The 19,792-nt window shown below is 38.4% G+C and overlaps 1 protein-coding gene across 1 annotated transcript in view; it reads right to left on the bottom strand.

Moving 5' to 3' along the window:
• The window catches only part of CA10 (carbonic anhydrase 10), a 398,895-nt gene that overhangs the window by 329,668 nt on the left and 49,435 nt on the right, over positions 1 to 19,792 (bottom strand). The window contains exon 2 of the mRNA XM_041000962.1: positions 1,373 to 1,447. Within this exon, the coding sequence (XP_040856896.1) occupies positions 1,373 to 1,447 (75 nt within the window). The remainder of the gene's footprint in view (positions 1 to 1,372; positions 1,448 to 19,792) is intronic.

The raw sequence follows: 19,792 nt of genomic DNA, 5'->3' as shown, positions 1-19,792 counted from the left end.
AGTATGGTTGAAAAGCAAAACTTTACAAAGACCAATTAGTGCTATCTATGTATGGGGACCCCAGCCACTAGAGTAAACATTATTTTTAGGGATGATACTAATTTCGTGACTTAATTTTAAAAGAATCACTTTGATTTTCTAATTCTATAATCCAAGAACATAAGCACAAATGTGATTTCTAAAATATCTTGAATATGAGAAACGTCCCCAAGTTTTGTATTATACATATTTCCATCTGTTGGAAAGGATATCCTTAAACATTTGTATCAAACTCCACATATCATTTAATACGAACACAGTTCATGTCAATATAATTATTATGTTATTAGAGCCTGGTTCATTTTGGAGGTGAATTAGTTCAGTTTCCTTTTTGTTTTTACTAAGTCAAACAATATATGTACCATAGCAAACGCAACAATTGAACCCTGGCTTCCCCATTCCTGTTCTCATTGGAAAACTCCAGGAATACCTATTAAGAGGACACAGATAAGCAAAGTGATCTTACAGCAGGGTGGCTAATTGCCAAGCTCAGCACAGATGATGTAATGAACTCGTCAGGACCAGAAAACGACACTGCAGCCACACAAGAGCCAGGAGAGCAGGAAGCATCGTCCCCAGCTGTAGAGACCTGAATGGACATCCTCAGATTCTGTTCTTAGTACCCGAATGAGAACTAAACACTGGCTCCTCTTGAAAGCTTTGTTCCTTTCACACTGTTGAATCTAAGCCGTTAGCATTGTTTTGAAGCACTTTACCTTCTTTCCTCGTTATCCCTCCTTTCAACATTCTCACTTTTCCTTTGCCTCTTCCCACTGCTAACTTGCAGCAGCAGAATGATGAAGATCACAATGAGAGAAAGTACTGGGAGAAGACATGGCTCACACCCCTTACTTCTCACCTAACCCTGGTATGTTTCTGGCTTTGTCTTTGGTTCTGTCTTCTGCTTGCATGCTGCAAGCATACAAGTCTCCTGTTATTTTTAGCTGTCTCTTAGCCCATCTCAGTCCCAACCACGGATGTTACTGAAGCCACATTAGTGACAGCATGCATTCCAGCAAGCATCACTGCTGTGGTCAGCATTTCCTATTTCTTTAATGTTGAGGAATGGCTTATATAACCAAATAGCAGGAGACAGAGCTTCATCTCTCAATCCACCATCTCCCTCTATCTAACAGTTTCCTGTGGATGGAAAGTCCTTGGGTTCAGAGACTCATACATAAAAACTCAAGTTGCCACTTAATAAAATCTCTTAAAGGAGTATGATGATTTTTAATAATCCATTTCAAGCCATATACAAATGTAAAATCCTGGAAACAGCATTATCTTTCATTCAAATCCTTTAAGCATAAAATAAGAACAGATGTGTATTTACCTGGAACAAAGCTTCCCTGGACCACTTCTTTGTATGCCCACCAGCCCTCATGGATTTTTGGTGAATTCTGTTGAGCTAAAGAGAAAACAAGAACAAAGATTAAAATCACCGTCCAAAAGTCCTCTGAATGGACTGGCCAAGCACGAAGGGCAACTATACATAAATTAACCCCTTTCTAATCAAGAGCCATTTAATACCAACAACTTCCTCTTTTTCAAATATGTAACACACACATAGCATCAGTTTATAAATTCAACATAACATATCCTCATGAAAAGTACTCAAATATTTTGATCGGAAGAAATGCCAATATATTAAGGACCCCTTCTCACTGGCCCCTATGGAGACATACAAAGACATAGGCACGTATACCCTAAGAGATATGGAAAGTGGAAGAAGACCTCATCCACAAACTACAAGGACTTCCTTTGTGTCAAGAGCTTTTGTATTTGAAGAAGTTGAAAATTTCCTAAAGTAACCATGCTATTATGTTGAGTGGTATAATTAGCCAGCTTTCCTTAAGTGCCAGGAAAATAGAAGTAAAAATTTGAATAACTGTTGGAATTTTTTTTTGTTTTTTGCACGAGAGAATGAATCCTTTCCTCCAGTTCACTCTCAAAATACTCAGGGCCAGGACAGGACCAAAGCTGCAATCTACATCTCCCATGTTGGCTTCAGGAGGCCAATTATTTCAGTCATCACTTGCTGTCTCCAAATGTCTGTGTTAATAGGTTTGTAGAGTCAGGAGTTGAGTTAGGCATGGAACTTAGCTACTCTGATGCACTGTTAGATGAAAAGCCATCCTAATCCATTCTTTGCATATGGCAAGAAGAAAGGCTGCAGTACTCATGCTGTGAGATCACACTGACAAAATCGCAGAATAATTCTTGACTTGGAAACAGTTGATAGGTGAATTTGGGGCCTACCTGTATGGCCCAAAGTATAGACAATATATCAACTTCTATTTAGTAGCCTACATTCAATAGAAAGTTGTTAAAAGACAATAAAATTTAAAAATATGTTAGGAAAAAAGGAGTGACATGGTTGCAAAACTTAGCCGATTCGGACTTTTTTTTCCAATTCAAAGAAGTTTGAGTTTATTCAAAATTGATCACATTTGATTTAAACAGTATTGCTGAGTATAACTGAACAGCTTAAACAATACACCCTCTGTTGTCAGAGTTGGTTTTGGGGAAGTCACATTCTTTTAAATATGTTTCATAATTCCTCTCAGAACACTCATTCTTAATTGACTTTTCACAATGTTTTTTACTATTTACACACATTTCAAAAATTCAGCATAGTGTCTTGACATTAAGACATTCTAGTATTTCATGAAAATAGGATATCTTAATGTTTTTTGGTTTACGTTAATATAAATTCTTTTGAAATTGAGATGTAAAAAGGGTCTTCAAGCATTTTTAAAAGTTTGTATTTTGACAATAAACTACATGTATTTTAAAAATGCTGTTGCAAATTTATCTTTTAATTCCACTTTTCATGAACTTTTGAAGTTCTACTGCATAAACTGAAAATAAATTTATGATACATATTTCAGTGTGCAATGTTTGACCATGACATATTAAATCACAAATTGGCACACCTGTTCCTATTAGTCAGCCATGTCCCACACTGCCTGATTTTATACTGCTTGAAAGTCAATAGCTTCAAATTGTTTTTTAAAAATGAAGACTGGCATTTGTGACAAATTAAAGCTACATTAAATTGAAATTCCAGTGTTCATAAGTGAAGTCTTGCTGGCATGCAGCCACATCCATTTCTTCACATATTGTTGATGGCGGTTTTCCCAGTCCAATGGCAGAGTAGAGTCTCTAAAACAGACTGATTGATCTGAAAAGTGCTAAATGTTTGTGTGGCTCTATACTAAAATAATTTATTGATTGCTAACTCAGAAATAATTCGAAATTGAAAGGCCAGTATACTCACTGTAATTCCTTAACTGTCTTATAAAGGAAAAAGAGTTGGTATAATTTTCAGTAGAATATGATATATTCTGACACATAAATACTTGAAAATTTTTATTTATTTGAAAGCCAGAGTTAGAGAGGGAGACAGAGAAAGGGTTCTTCCACCTGCTGTTTCACTACCCAGACAACCACAAGTGCCAGGGATAGACCAGGCCAAAGCCCAGGACTTCATCTCGATCTCCACAGCAAGTGGCCAGGGCCCAAACTCCTGGCCTATCTTGGATTGGTTTTCCAAGAATATTATCAGGGAGCTAAAATGGTGAGGGCATGAACCTATTGGAAACAGAAATCCTATTGGATGCCAGCAACACTGGCAGTGGCTTTACCCACTACACCACAATGCCTCAATACACAAATATTTGGGATGAAACACACTACAAGATAAAATTAAGCTGGATACTTGGCTAAAACAAGTGTAAATAAGTTGTTTTGGAAATAGAATCTATGAGTAGTAATGCTATCACTGGCGTGATCTTGTTCAAAACAGTTAACAATTTAGATGAGAACAAAAGTTAAACACCATCTATAATTTGTACAGTATTTATACTGGTAAAGAACAGAGTATATTATAACTTTGTAAGAGACGCTTTATCTGTCAAATAAAGTCTGAAGGCTCAGATAAAAGTTTTTCACTTGAATGTCTGTTAGCATATGGAATCATAAATTATCCTTTGGAATTGTTCACTATATTCCAGAACATACAATGTCTACACCCTCATCGGGTTGGCACTAATTGTAACCTCTTTCACTTTAACAATCTCAAGTGTCCTTCAACATCTCCAAAATACGCTGTTAGGAACTGTTACACCCATACAGATAGTTGCTGACCAAAAGAGACCATTGATTGCCTGATTTGTGTGCACTAAATGAGACAAAATAAAACATGACATTGAACACTAATTAGGCGTTAGTGTTTACTCTAAACAGATAAAAGATCCATCTGTTCTCATTTATCCAAATTGTAGAGACTTGCTTGCTATATGAGTCACCCCACTGCATATTTGAATGTATTCTCTAGGCCTTCTTGCCACTTGCTCATATCATTAAGATACCGTCATTCTATAAAGGATAGGCTGGTGAGAAAAAATATGGTAGACACTTGTCATCAAGACAGCCCAAGGGGACAGCTAATTCAATGAAATTCTCAGTAAAATGATCAGGTTTTCCACCTCATAGATACATTCTCTCTCTCTATTCCTACTCCCTCTATATACACACATTTATGAGAAAGATCTACCAGTCCTCTAAAAAAATTAAATAGAAATTCCTTTAATGGAAAGCAAAACTTGGCTCTGGGAAATTAAGAGTGTTGCCACTGCCAAGAGTTTAGTTGAAACTCTGATTCAGAAAGTTGAATACCACTTTGCTCTCTCCCCATCTCCATTTATGTTTTCTTCAGCTATTCTACCAATTAAGAAGTAGTCCGTAAGATTTTAGAAAATCACAAGAGAATCAGCCCATTTGAGTAAAGTCTACTTTAATTGCACAACTTAGGTTTTTGTAATCTTTGACATGTACTGTAAAGGAACAGATTTACCCTCTGGATAACAGTCAGCTCTAATGGAGCCCGTTTGATAGCTATCACTTATAAAACATGATAGCTGCAGATGACAGTTGGGGAAAATGAAGGTGTTTATGAAACATGTTTGGGAATGCCCATGGACACGCTCTTCCTGACCTCATTCCATTTGACAATCGAAGACAGGATGCCACATTCAAAAGGCTACCACTTAGAGTTCTGCTTCAGCACTAGAAGAAGCTACTGAAGATGGAACAACCATAGATATAAGGATTCTGAGGGTAAGCCTCCTGCCATAGTCTCAGCAGCCTCCTGCTGTTTACATCTAATTACCAATGAATGGGAGGCTGACTGGGAATTTCTCAGAGCAAACAGGTGAGCAGAGTACGGCCCTAACTGCCATGAATTGGAATTTCTTTACTTACTGTGCAACCAACCCCTGGGAAAATTCAGGTGTCTAACAACAGCAATGAAGTGTTGACAATAAGAGCTGTCACTGCTGCAAGACACAGTGAAATACACAGTAAGAGAGGAAACATTTCAACTTGATTCTTTTTTCATTGTGGCATTTTCAGGATCGAAGTTTCAAAAGAAAATTCACAATCTCAGAATGTGTGTGTGTTCTGTCCAGTACACCCATCGACCTAGTCTTATAAGAACAAAAGATTTTGGAAAACAAAGTATTCGTCCAATTGCCTTTGGTGAAGATGAGGAAATTAAAGCAAAGAAATGTCTTTACACATAGAAGTATGGGGTCTTAGAACAAGAGTCAGCATTTTTTTTTTTTCTGCAAAGGGCTCTATAGTAAATGTTCTCTGCTTTGAAGAACATAGTGTCCCACTGTTGAACTCTGCCATTGTAATATAAAAGCAGTTTTGTAAGTCCACAAGATATGAATGAACCCACGTGACTTTGTAGAAGAAAAAGAAATTATAGACACAACAGGCTGAATTTGGCCTGCAAGAAATGTTTTCCTAACTCTGCCTTTAACAGAAGTTTTAGTCATCTAGTTCTGGTATTTTGAATAGTTAAAAATGAATTTTTAAAAATCTGAAGAATTTTGTAGTACATGGTTTTAAGTATGGTACATAGTTTCAGATCAATAAGCACTTCAGAAACTACATGTAGTATAAATATTTTCCAATGTTTCTGAAATCTATCATAAGATCACCCCAAATGTACTATGTCCTTCTTTATACCCCACTCTCACTGCACTGAAACAAAACTGGAAGGTCTTATAAGGAATCACCACAATTGCAAACAGGGTTTTGCCACCCACTCACAAAGGGTCTGATCATTTCCTCAACCACTCCTTCCAGCTTTTTTTTAAAAAAGGGAGGGGGGTATTATTTGAAAGGCAAAGTTACATAGAGAAGTAGAGACAGAGAAAGATCTATCCTCAGCTAGTCAACTTCACAAACGACTTAAGAGCCAAGGTTAGGCTCAGGCAAAGCTAGAAATTACTCAGGGTCTCCCATGTGGATGGCAGGGCCCAAGATGTGGGCCATTTTTAGCTACTTTATCCAGTGTGGTAGCAGGAAGCTGGATCAGAATTGGAACAACCAGGACTCCAGCTGGTGCTCATGGAATGCCAGCATTGTGGGCAGTGTCTTAACCCACTGAGCCACAATACCAGCCCATGAGACCCTCTTTTGTCATAGGAATGACAAGTGCAGAAAAAGCGTTTTTCTGGATGACTTCTGGGAATCTCATTACTTTACATCCCAGAATGACTGTATTTCCACGTAGTAATTCTTTCATATAATTTAAATATTACCTTTTACAACTCTCGTCTGCATCTGTATGTAGTTTTAGCTGGCATCCTTAGTTGTGGGTGTATCTTAGCCATTTCAGGCTCAGGGAAAACACAACTGTAAGACAATACTCAAGACTCAAGAGCAGCACCTGAGAGCATGCTGGTGAAGCATGGAAGGAAACAGTGCAAGTGCAAACAGAGGAACTCTCAGAAAAAGGATCCAGCGAGGGAAAGCTGAGTGTCTAATACAATTCTCCTACCTGTCAAAACACATTAAACTATAATCATGTACCTTGCAAAGAAATGAGATTCTAAGCCCTGGGTCAGTACAGATACACCTGTGCTTGATGCTCCCAGGGAAAGTGGAGCTAAGCACAACACAGTTACTGTTAGAGAGCACATAGGCTGCTGTGATTATTTGGTTTTAATAAGGAAGTAGGAGCCCTGAGCAGTTGTTCCTCTAATCAACTGTTGTTCTTTGCCTGGGGAGGAAACTCAAGAAAGGAGGCACAGTCTACCTGGCTGGAAGAATACCAGATGTTGCAAGACAAAAAACACTTCCAACACTGGATGCACCATAACTTCAACATGACTATTTTCTTTTAATGGCCAATTCTATCCCCCACTCAGGAAGCAACAATGTTAAGAGTACAGATCAGCAGTGGAAATGTAAATGACTGCTATGCTGTGTGACATCCATTGGACCGACAAGGATAATACCCTACCTCGAGTGTTTGACATTCCCACCCTGTGCAGTCTTACTGTTAGGCATATTCCTACCTTTCAGCACTTAGACACACCCCCACACTACCCATTTGCCTGTGGCTCTCTCGCGCTGAAGTGACACTTTCCTGAACTCAGGCAATGTAGCTTATTTTGAAATTCTATTACTAGTACAGAATTTAGTCTGTAATAGGTGTCCAATAAAATCTGGGTGAAGGCATAACCAATACTGATGTCATCCATTACATAAAATTATAATTCAGCTTGCACAATCCTTAAGAGGTTTTATTTTAGCTCTAAAGACCCGTTGATGTGATGCCTCTATAGGTGGTCAGTGGGAATATGGAAAAAGTGTTTTCAAGTTGGTTGATGGGCTCATGCTTGCTTGACAGATGGAAGAGCACCAGGAGCTGACGCCCTGCCTGGGAAAATCAAAGCCATAACAAACAACTTGTATTTAGCTCCATGTGCTTCAGTTAAAAGCAAAGGCTGCATCTGAGACTATTTACATCTCTGCCATTCTTTACTTTTCCTGAATTCGCAATACAAGAATGAAATACATCTCTTTCCATCCTATGTGACTAATGCCCTTACCATTTAAACTGGACAGAAGACTTAAACGATTGCACAGATTAATAGGGTGACAAAGTGTTGTAAGAAGACTAGAGCGATGGAACCAAAGGCCAACTTTGTACATTGGACCAAACCAAATCAAGCTGATGCAAAAATTGTATCTGCGCTGTGATATGACAAAAGAAAAAGATTGGTAGTATCCAATCTGTGTTATGATTTAACAAACTTTGCTTGGAATCATTAGTAAGAGTTTCAAAGGCAACTGAAACCAAAAATCAACTGAAAATCTTACTCCCCGCCTCAGAATTCCCAATTTATCTACTTCTAGTCAATTTGTCTTAATTCTCATATCCTCACAAATCTCCAATCTTCTCAAAACACACAGTCTACTAATTATTTTAACTCCAATATAAGTGTTCTTATCCTGGAATTTCCAAACCTTGGTGTTTGTTCTTCATCTGCCTTTTCCTTCAATTCAATACGCATTTATTGTCTGTTTCTCAAGCAGTGTTTAAAGCACTGAGGACCTCATTGAAGTTCCTGTTTTCTGAGAACTAACATTCCACTGTAAGGAAGGAGGGGAAAAACATACAACTGAATTATAATATATAGATGATTTATGTAGAGAAAAGTATCCTGCGGTACAATTAAAGAGAATCAAGTGATCGTGACCAGAAAGAGCCATTCAGATGTGTGACAGAGCCTTTTGAAGTTGTGACACAATTACAGATTTAAATTAAAAATATATGTATCTGATACCATGAAGATCAGCAATGATAGTATTAAAATATATAAGCAGGCAGGAAAGATTTTTTGTGGAAGTGGCCATTGTGGGTGAGCCACAGATAGTACAAGGGAAGGATGGATCCAGGTAAGGCCTCAATGTGGATGGGAGCAAGACAGAGGAGACCTATAAGAGGCTGAGGTTGGTAACAATTGAATACTGCATGCTTAAGAGAGAGTGAATAAGACTGGTTCATGGACAGGAAAAAGGAACATAAGGACCAAGTGCCAAGGGAAACTCTTTTGGCCTCAGTGACTGGATGTTAACTCTTAAGAAGAGACGCTCAAAAAAAGAGTCACTTTGGGGCCCAATATGAGGTCAACAATTATTTGAGATGACTCAAGAGCATTCAGAGGAGACATACTAGGTAGGAATATAAAATGTGTTCTAAGAAGTCTAGAGACAGACAGTTCTTTGACACAAGACAGATATTCAAACTCTTGATTTAGAAGAAGTCACTAAAGAAATTGTGAAAATGTATAGAGATATCAAAAGAGACGCATTTAGTATTTACAGTATTTAGAGGTTAGATAGAGAACGGATAGGGAGACACCAAGAAGGATGGTGTAAGGAATAGAAAATAGTCTGATGCCATTTCTTCACCATCCAGATCTATATGTATATGTATATCTATATAGATATATACAGATATATAGATAGATCCATATCTATATCTGTATATATATACACATAAGAGTATTTTAGGATAGTTTTACATTTATAGAATAGTGTCTTTCCCATATGTACTCAGTGCACAGACTGCTTTGTTATGTTAGTATGGTTCATTTGTCATAATAAATGTATATACTGATACATTACTATTAATTAATATCCATTTTCTTCATATTTCCCATGGTTTTGATGGCATGTCCTTTTTCCTGTTGCTGGATTCCTTTTGGTATCAACATTACACTACGTCACTGTATTTTCTGAATCTTCTCATAGCTGCAGAAATAATTTTACTTTTGATTTGCATTTTCCTATTAGATTATCTCCTTCACTAAATCAAAACTATTACCAAATGAAATGTTATGTAATTGTCTACCATATTGGTTTTTTTTGTCCACCATATTGTCTACCATAATGCAACCATATGTAACATTCACCAGCTCAATGTGTAACCAATATTTTTTTCGTAAATCTGGAAAGGAAAAAGTATCTAATGTTGTAGTTCTAGGCAATGATTTCAGGGTCACAAACTTGAAAGACACACCTCTCCCACCTAGCTGGTCCTTTCTGCTCACCTGTGGTGTTCACTATCATCACCTGAGACCTCAGAGGCTGGTGTTGTGTTGTTGCATAACCACTCCCCTAGCAAGCTCCCATAAAGGCCCATGATAGAGAGGAGCTCACTCCCTCGGCCGTATGCTTCCATCGCTCTGGTATTCAGACTGCTGGACTCCCCAGGACCCATTTGTTTTCCGGCTTCCTATGGACAGACTCGGAAGAAAAGTAGCCCTGCCCATGGCCGCTGTATGTCCATGTTGCTCACTCTCTAGTCACTGCTTAGGTGCGTCAGTGAAGATACAAATGCTAAGATGCTTTGTATTTCTAATTAGAGTACTTATAAGAGTTCCAAAAGAGATGAGGCCTAGTAGTAATGGAATGTGGACAGAGAAACCAGGAAAAGGTGACAGTTTATAGCTTTGTAAGTGTGTCCAGGTTGTTCACTGCATGTCTTTTAGGATAATTTATATTGCCGGGCAAGCTGGAACATAGGCCTTTAGTTTAACAGATGGGTTTCACGGTAATGACCATTTGTTCCTCTCAGAGTTTCAGTTCAGACCGGATTGCCATGTTAACTTTATTTGCTAATATCTGGTGGGCATTGCCGTCACCAAGCCTGGTTAGTCAAGACTCCTTTAATACATCTAGACTTGTCTGGAGTGATTTCTCTCACACTCTGCAACAGTAATGTTCCATTTGGAAATGCTAATCATGTTGCTGAACAACATCACAAAAGGTTGGAGGCATTGTTGTAGAACCCCAGGAAGCCAATCACTGACATGGGGGTGGTGGAAGAAAGCAGGCATTTATTGTGAAGTACAGAGCAAGGAGCTGAGTGGCTATGGTTTAATTCCTGGGCTCCCTGTTTAGTCGGGAATGAAGGTTCTTCTCCACAGAAAATTGGGGCTGAGATGCCTGCATGGCAAGATCCCCATTGGCCAACAATGAGTGATCCTTAGGGAATTTATTATGCTCCGGTGGGTTCCAGCCTATAAGGGAGAGGGATGTTACTTGGATGTGGTTACAGAATCTTTCCAGAACATACTGGCCATAAAGCATTTTTATCTCTCAGAAAAGCAAATGACTCCTGGGAATGACTCCCTGAAATCAGTGAATTCCTTTTGATGAAAGGGTACAGACAAGGACACCTGAGGCTAGAAGAAAGGGCAAAGGAGTCCACCACGCTTTTAAATTCTCAGGGTTCAGCTTAAGTCACAAGTTGAATAGGAAAATGCAATCCTTCAAATCACTCTCTGTATTCTCCCTAAAATTATGTAATGCTAAATGGTCCTTACAACATTTAAGGACATTGTAACCTGAATAACAGTGAAATGCCAAATCAGGATAAAAAGATGATCTCTAATCTGTGTAATTATGAGACTGTTTCTATAATTTCACTAAACATTATTTCCTGAGTCATTGGTTCTTCCAGTAGATACACTAGAATTTATCAATTATCCTCTCCACATTGGCCATTCAGTTTTCTGAATATTCAGAAAACTGAATGGCCAATGTATTCAGTTTCAGAGCTTCTTTTGCTCTGTCTTTTCTGGAGTCATTTTTAACATATTAGGCTACTATGAGTACCAAGGGACTAAGTGTGTATATTGAGTTACTTTGTAAAAATGATGTAACAGTTCCATACTGTAATTCTGAAAGAAAAATATTTGGGGTATCCTCAAGATAATGACAGAATAATATTAATTTTAAAAATAACTTGGGTTTATGACAAGTAGGCAACTAATCAAGAAGCATCATTTCTCTAATAAATGATTCTTCTGTCACACATTCATAAGGTGAACAGTCTTAGGACACATTTCATAATTCTTTTCTTACTAATTCTTACTAATGGTTGTTCTTTGAATCAAGTTTATCTCATTTTGGTTGTAGAATCAATTCACATGTCAAAAAGTAAATGAAACGTCATACCCCAAAGTTCAAGTTCACGGAGCCTCACTCCTTACAGCAGTAACAGCCTGTGTGTGTGTGTGCGTGTGTTGTGCTCACTGTAGTAAACACAGCAAAATATTCTTAAGCTATAATGGAAAAGAATTGATAATCCCCCAAATCAATCAGTTGGTCATCTGGCATTAACTGCTTGTCACACAAAACTTTTGATTACAACTCATAGCTTTCAACCGGGCTAAAACATACTCTCTAAAACTTGAATTCAGCAAGTCCAAATAAGAAAGCAATAAAGCACAATTGTTATGGTATTGTAAAAAAAGTGAAATAATGGAAAATATATGACAACTTCAAGTTAAATTCTCTTTCCTGCTGGCTGTGTTTTTCCCATGCTCTGTGAAGAAAAACAGAACACAACATGCCTGAATGTCTATCTGAAAATGTCTTGAAACATTGTCAAAACAATCTAACATGGTAACAGATTTAAGACAACAGTTTTAGTAAGTGGCATTCCTTACGTCCACTACTTAATGCTAATAGTGCTGGTATGAAAAGGTGGTAGTTCTGATAAAGACACCAAAACCCCGAAAAGAGTTTCATTTAAATCTTTTTGAATTAAAAAAATGCATTCATGGTCCAAAGAAGCCTAAATGTGCAGCATGTGTACTCTTCATCCTGTAAATTCTGAGCCAATTCATGGGAAGAGAAAAGTAGCTCTGTCTGCCAAGAGCTTTTGAGGACAACCATAACATTTATGAGTTAAACCAAGTCACACACACACACAAACTGAGATAACAGAACACAAATTTGAAGTAGGAAAACAGCTGATCCACAGAAGTCATGCAGGGAAGCTGTGTGCTTTGCTGGGATGAAGGCCAGAAAAATCCAACCCCCAATGAGAAAGCAGACAAAATGACCTATGGAATCAATTAGCCATTATGGGAAATAAGGTTACATGCAAACCTTAGGAAAAGGGGCTATGGTAGTTGTACATTTTTTTTTTTAACAACCTCAGCTCCTGTTGGCAAAAGTACTCACTGGGATCCTATATGGGTGCTGATTCGTGTCCCAGTGGCCCTGCTTCCATCCCAGGAAAGCATCTGAGGATGGCCCAAAACCCTGGGACCCTGTACCTACACGGAAGATCAGAAAGAAGTTTGTGGCTCCTGGCTTTGCATCAGCTCAGCTCTGGCTGATACAGCCAATTAGAGATGATCTTTCATTTGCTGATTCACTTCCTGTCTCTCCTCTCTGTATTGTCTGCCTTTCCAATAAATTTTTTAGAAAAACTTTTAAAAATAAATCTTAAAAAGAAGAGCGGCCCGAGTTGTTAGTAACACCTAACTTGTCAGAATCAGTGCTGCATGTCTTTGACTTCTTTCCAATTAGATAAGACATCTGACCAAGCTGTGGCCAAAGAGGCAATACAAACTAATACTGCTATGCTGTCTAATAATTAGAATAGTAATTAGGCAGAGTAAATGTGAAGCTCAGCCTCAAGTATTCTTCTTGAGCCACGAAGCGAAAGTCTTACATTCAACAAAATGATAAAGCATTCTGGAATCCCTATACTAGAGTGAAATTAAGTAACATCTGAATGACCCTGAATATCAGACTGGTCTATATGCTTTTGTTTGTGTGTTCCAGCTATTTATGCTATTTATTTATTCTGTAGTAATATTTTCTTTGCAGTGTAATTGAAATAAGCCAATTTGTAAAGTATCAGATCAAGGACTACCTTTTGAAATCTTTCATCATCCCTCAAGTTAAAACACAAACATCCTTGCAGTTTCACACCATTGCATATATCACAAATTTCAATTCAATTCAGTATAAATTCAATATGATCCAGAAAAACTTAGATCCAAGGCTTCACATATAATGAAGATGTTCTGAGTTTTTGGAAAGCTTCATAGTTCAATGAAATAGGGATGTCATTAATATACTTGAGGTTAATTTTATAAAACATACAAATTATGATAATATTAGTGTTGCTTTTTTTAGTTCACCTACTGTAAAATCTACAGTCTCAATGACTTCTTACAACTTTTTGTTTTGTTCTTACAAATTGAAAACCCCTACTAGGTCTTCCTGATTGGCATGTAGCTCTTCAAGTTAGGTCTAGGTTCCTTCCATATGTGGTTCTATTAACTGTAAGGTCTCAAAGGTCACCATGCTGTGTGCTTACATGAAAAGCTGGAGATTTTCTCTTGAGTTATTTTCTTGGAATACATGAAGAGTTTTATTGGAGGATTAGAAGTAATACTCATGGCCATTACTCATATCTAATCAAACTTAATGTCATGAATAGGCCTTAATGTAAACAAAACCAGGGAAATGTCCAGCTGTGGTTACAGAATGGTGTTTGATTATATAGACATAAGTATTGAAGAATTCCTTCTATCCTTAATAAATAATACAAAAGAGAATTTTAAGGGTTTCACTTGCGAAAGATGAAAAGCAGTAAATATATTTTGGAAAAGGCACCACTGAAGTGAATATAACTTGTAATTTGCCTACGATATTCTTGGATTATACTTATCCCAGCATAACCATAAATAGTAGCCCCTTCACTGTCATAGGTTTCCCAATTTAGATGACAAATTACATGGTAGTTTTCTATATAACTAATCTTCATATAGAAATGCAGCCATTTTGAATTGCTCTCAGCAGGGAAGAAACTCAATTCATGCCATTCACGCCCTGACCCTTATTTTGTCCTGCATGCATGTTGCTGAAATTTTCCCAAGAACACGTACTTCCTCTCCTTCTATATCCTTTCTCTTTTTCCTGTGTTTCCCAGCATTACTTTTTAACACATAAATCAATAAAACCAATTCAACTATATAGAAAGGACACAGTAATTAGATATCTGATGACCTAGATCCTTTCTGTTATATTTAAATGTCAGAGGATATATATATATATATATATATATATATATTTATATATTTAAATGTCATGGGGATAGCATTTATGGAAGTATTTATTGACAGCTGTGTGGTGGGAGTAGAGGATCTCCCCGTTCTTTGAGTAATATTTTCTAATAAATATTCAGAACAATTCTGATGCTCACATCAACCTCTCGCTTCAGCGGTGGGGACCGTTTATAAAGAATGAGCTGTATTACAAAATCTATTGAATTAGAAATTCAACACAGAAATCTAATTATATTTAATTCTCTTCTAAATATGAGCCAGCATGTTTAGTAAAGGAAAAAATATGACAGAGCTATAGGTGTGAAGGAATTGGAATTATTTTATGAAACCTTGTTTATCACCCAGGGAAAATGACACAAAAAAAATGAAAGACTGAATCACAGAGATCAACAGTATGACTCAGGGCTTCGGGCAAACAAACTGCTGCTCCTCTACCTATCTATAAAAGGATTGTAAGTAAGTGTTGTTTAAAAAGACCAACTGTCAGTTGAACAGAACAGGTCACTAGTCAGTCCAAATAAGTCTGTGGTCAGTAAAATCCAAAGTTCCCTGACAGTATATACACCAATTCCAAGGAAAGCTGTAAACACTAGATTCTGTGTTGAAGGCATATGGGAAAAGGATAAAACGCAATGTGTACCCTAAAGGAAAATGGAGAGGAAGAACAGCATTGGCCAACTCCACAGTTCTTAGTTACAGAAAATCCCTTCTGTTTCTCCAACATCCCTCTCCAGAATTTTGCCATGCACTCCCAAGATCAACCAAACTCCTGATAAAGTAAGGGCAGAGCATTACCAATGAAAAGAGACCCAGGACAAACAGGAGCTGCTTCCCATAAGATCCAATGTAAAAGTTAATCTCTAAAGGGAACAAAGACAACTGCATTTAAACCAACTTTTCCCTCAAATATTTGGAAATGCAAATAACATCATGTTTTAATGTTATATGCAGGAATAGGATTTGAAAATAAATACCTGGTACCACAACAGGACAGAGGACAGAACAAATCGTTATCTACCCCAGCCATATGTTGGCAATGAAAATCTGGGCTAATGGAGATGCTAAGGTAGACTGTCAGCCAGTGGATTCTGGAGAGATTTCATTGGGTTTGGAACGGTGAGATTGGCAGCAATTCAGAACTGTTGGACTATCAAAACTGCTTGAGCAGGACCCTCAGAACATGTCCCACATCAGGGACTTGGGATGGGTGGGAGGCTGGGTGGGGCTTCTCCCTTTATTTTCCCCTTGCCCCAGATATAGATAAAATAATAATGTGGAAACAATGGTCTTACCCTCTTTACTGTAGCCCTTGACCCTTTGTGCCCTAATCAACTATGTAAAGATTATCAAAATAAATTAATAGAAAATAAAATAAACACAGAAACAGAAGTTTTTACAAATACTGTTTTTACCATACAAGCAAAGTGCATGCCAGAGCCACAGGCCCTTTAACTTAGGAAAAAAAACACCAAGCACAAAAAGTGGAAGAATACAAGGATTCCATGAGCTCAGTCAAAATTTCATCATCCTAACCATATTCCCCTGTACCAACTTTTGTTTAGGCAGCAACCAAATGCTCCTTCATCATTGGGTTATTATTGCTCAGTAATTCTACAAATTTGCTTCCTTTGGAGTATCCAAGGCCATTAGTCATGATTTTCAGAAGGTAGACAAAAGCAGACATGAAAAATGTTTTGTCAAATATGGCACCCTAATTTTCAAGATCAAAAAGAGAGACTTGGAAGTTCATATGAAATATACCAATTTGACTGTAACTGACTTTTTGTGCCTCTAGTATACTATGGCATTAAATGAAATGAACTTGATGAATGTATGATTTGTTAAGGAGCTATCATGAGGCTGGGCTGGGTTTCAGATTCAAAGATGTTCTTGGCACTCATGAGACAAGAGAGACAAAAGAAACAGTAGTAGACAGATTTATAGAAAGGAAAGAAAGATCTTCCATCTGCTAGCTCACTGCCCAAATGGCCACAGCAGCCAGAGCCGAGCCACTCCATAGCCAGGAGCTTCTTTCAGGTCTCCCCCTCAGTTACAGGGTCCCAAGACTCTCAGCCATCCTCTAATGCTTTCCCAGGCCATAAGCATGGAGCTGGATGGGAAGTGAAGCAGCCATGATATGAAACAGCATTTCTATGGAATGTAGGCACTGGAATGTTTAACCAGTTCAGTCAATGCATCAGCCTCTAATAACTACACTTTTAAAAAGAATCTCCACATACTAGAGAATAAAATAAAATTTAAAATGTCAGAGATAAGATGTCATCAAGACTAGAGAAAAAGAATTCTATAAATGGAAGAGGCAGCAGGTGGGAAAGAAAAGGATTCTAGGAGATAGACTCCATGACTGGACTCCAGGTGCAAAGGCAGTGGTACAGATGCACATCTAGAGAAAACATCACATTCCCCTGCCACACCACATCCTCTCTCTACCATCTAGTCTAACTACACAGATTAGAAGGACATTCTGTTGAATCAGATTTTGCTGTAGTGATTAACTCCTTGGGATATACGCTAGAAATTGAATTATTTGAACCAAAGCTGGGAAATAACTGAAATCAATGGTATATCCCATTCTAATCAGAAATACAAGAATAATGATTAAAACAAAAAAGCTAACAGTTATTGACTTTTAAAGGCCAGATACCTTTTTAGGCATTTCAAATAGACCATTTCACTTAACACACATTTGGATTTACTTTCCCTAGTTTTGTTTTCTGCCCCTTTCTTGTTCCTTTGCTCCCATATATGGTTTAGGGGCAGGCCTTCTACTATAATGGGTTAAATCACATCTTGGGACACCTGGTTCAAGTTCTGGCTGCTTCATGCTGGTGATCCAGCTCCCTGCTAGAGCACCTGAAAGGCAGTAGATGACTGAGCAAGTGCTTGGGTTCCCGCCAACAATGTGGGAGACCGTGATGGAGTTGCTTTCCGGCTTCCGTGTGGCCCAGGCCCAGCCGCTGGGATCTCTTAAACCAGCAGATCCAAGATCTCTCTGGTATGCTTGATCTCTGCCCACACCTCTAGCACTCTATCTCATTCTCTGCATCACATTGCCTTTCAAATCAACGTACTTTTTAATGATTTATTTATTTTTATCGGAAAGGCAGGTTTACAGAGAAGGAGAGAGAGAGAAAGTTCTTCCATCCACCGTTTCAATTTCCAAGCCTCCACAACAGCTGGAGTTGAGCCAATCTGTAGCCAGAGGCCAGAGGCCAGTAGCTTCTTCTGGGTCTCCCACACAGATGAAAGGCTCCAAAGCCTTGGTCATCTTCTACTGCTTTTCCAGGTCACAAGCAGAGAGCTGGATGGGAAGTGGAGCAGCCAGGACAAGAACTGGTGTCTACATGGGATCCCATGCCTACAATGGGAGGATTTATCCATTGAGTCATAACATCAGGCCCCACTGAAAGTTAACAACTTCTAGCCCCGGCCATAAAAGAAAGTTTCCCTAATATCACTATTTCATTTTCAGTCCTATGGATGGGACCAAGAAAGCCAGAAGACACAGAAAATTCCTGAGCATAATTTCTTACATATATTGGCCCATGAGCTGCTGGCTAAACATTCTTTCCATTTCTTAGCTGCACATTTTGACTCATGCATAAAAGATTCATGTTACATCAGAAAAACCTACTGAAAGGAGACTCTTAACACCAGAAGCCTACAGCATTTCTTTAAGCCCTATGCTTAGGAAACTTGGTAATATTTTGGACTTAATCTCACTTTGCTGATATAAATGACAATGGACATCAACTGGAGTGTGGGGGTTTATTGCTATCTGTCAGTATTCAATTTACCAGTCAATCTCCAATATTCCTGTTGTTAGAAAACTGAAAAACCATCTTCCTGAGGCAGGATCTTCCAGATCAGTGAAACATGCCCTAAAAGAACATGCTCTTCACATACTAATGAGGTGTTATGAGACAGATGGGGAATGGAATAAACATTGCCAGGGAAAGGTGAGTGCCCTCTCCCCTCTAAGCTCTCACACACTTTAATGCTTCCCAAACACTGTGCAAACTTCTACCTGCTTGCTCACTTTTTTTTGGCTCTGTCTCCGACTTCCTGTTTTTATTTCTTTGTTTTAGTCTGTTTCTGTGAACATAACTTTTTCCTATCGGATTTTTGTGGATTTTGCATTTGTCTCTTAGTATATTCTTTATTCAAGGCATTTACAAACAAAGGGTATGGTTGTACACTTGCTTTTTGTGGCACTGTGTTTAGACCTCTATAACCAGGTTCTAGCCATTCAACAATCCTAAACACAAGCAATGGAGGTTCACAAAAGATGTAAGATCGCTGCCTGGTAGTGTTTGTGGCAACCCACTGGATTAACACCCTTGTAATCAAGAACATAGGATTCAGGTACCAGCACGCCACAGAGAATATGAAACAATTTCCTCCAAGCTGCCTGTTTTCTGGAGGATGTTTCAAGAGAGTATTTCTTGTTACGTTATACTCAGAAGGGGCCACACCATGGCCTACAAGCTACAAGAAGCCAGTCTGTCCCACTTTGGAAGAAACTGAATGCAGCTAAGGATATCACACACAGATGCCCTAAATGAATACAGGAAGAAGCCTATAGGTAGAATAAAGAAAATATTCTTCAGCATCAGAAACCTTGGATTTAACCTAGACATGCGTGATCTTAGCCAAAGGATTTTCTTTGTAAAAGCTAACTCGAGGTAACCCGTCACCTCTATGCACCAGAAAACCCAGAATGCCTGCATTTACTTCCACGATGTCTCTCCTGGAACAACACACGAGATAAGCACATCGTTGGCTGGAAAGCACAGTGGACGATTCACCTAGCGAGTATGGTAATACAAGGTCAGTGAAGAGGCAGGTCTGAATATTTCCACCACGGCTTCAGGATCCACTCTCTCATCTCCATCTGTCACATTTCTCTCTGACCTACATTTCCTTTCTGGAACTTGGTGGGTGTTCCCACTAATGAACACAGACCTTTGGCTGCCAGGAAGGAG

This window comes from Ochotona curzoniae, unplaced genomic scaffold (assembly GCF_017591425.1).
Source record: "Ochotona curzoniae isolate NIBS_2020 unplaced genomic scaffold, NIBS_Ocur_1.0 scaffold_2453, whole genome shotgun sequence".
Lineage (NCBI taxonomy): Eukaryota > Metazoa > Chordata > Mammalia > Lagomorpha > Ochotonidae > Ochotona > Ochotona curzoniae.
Note: the sequence above shows the minus strand (reverse complement) of the source record. Positions and strands in the feature narration are given on the sequence as shown.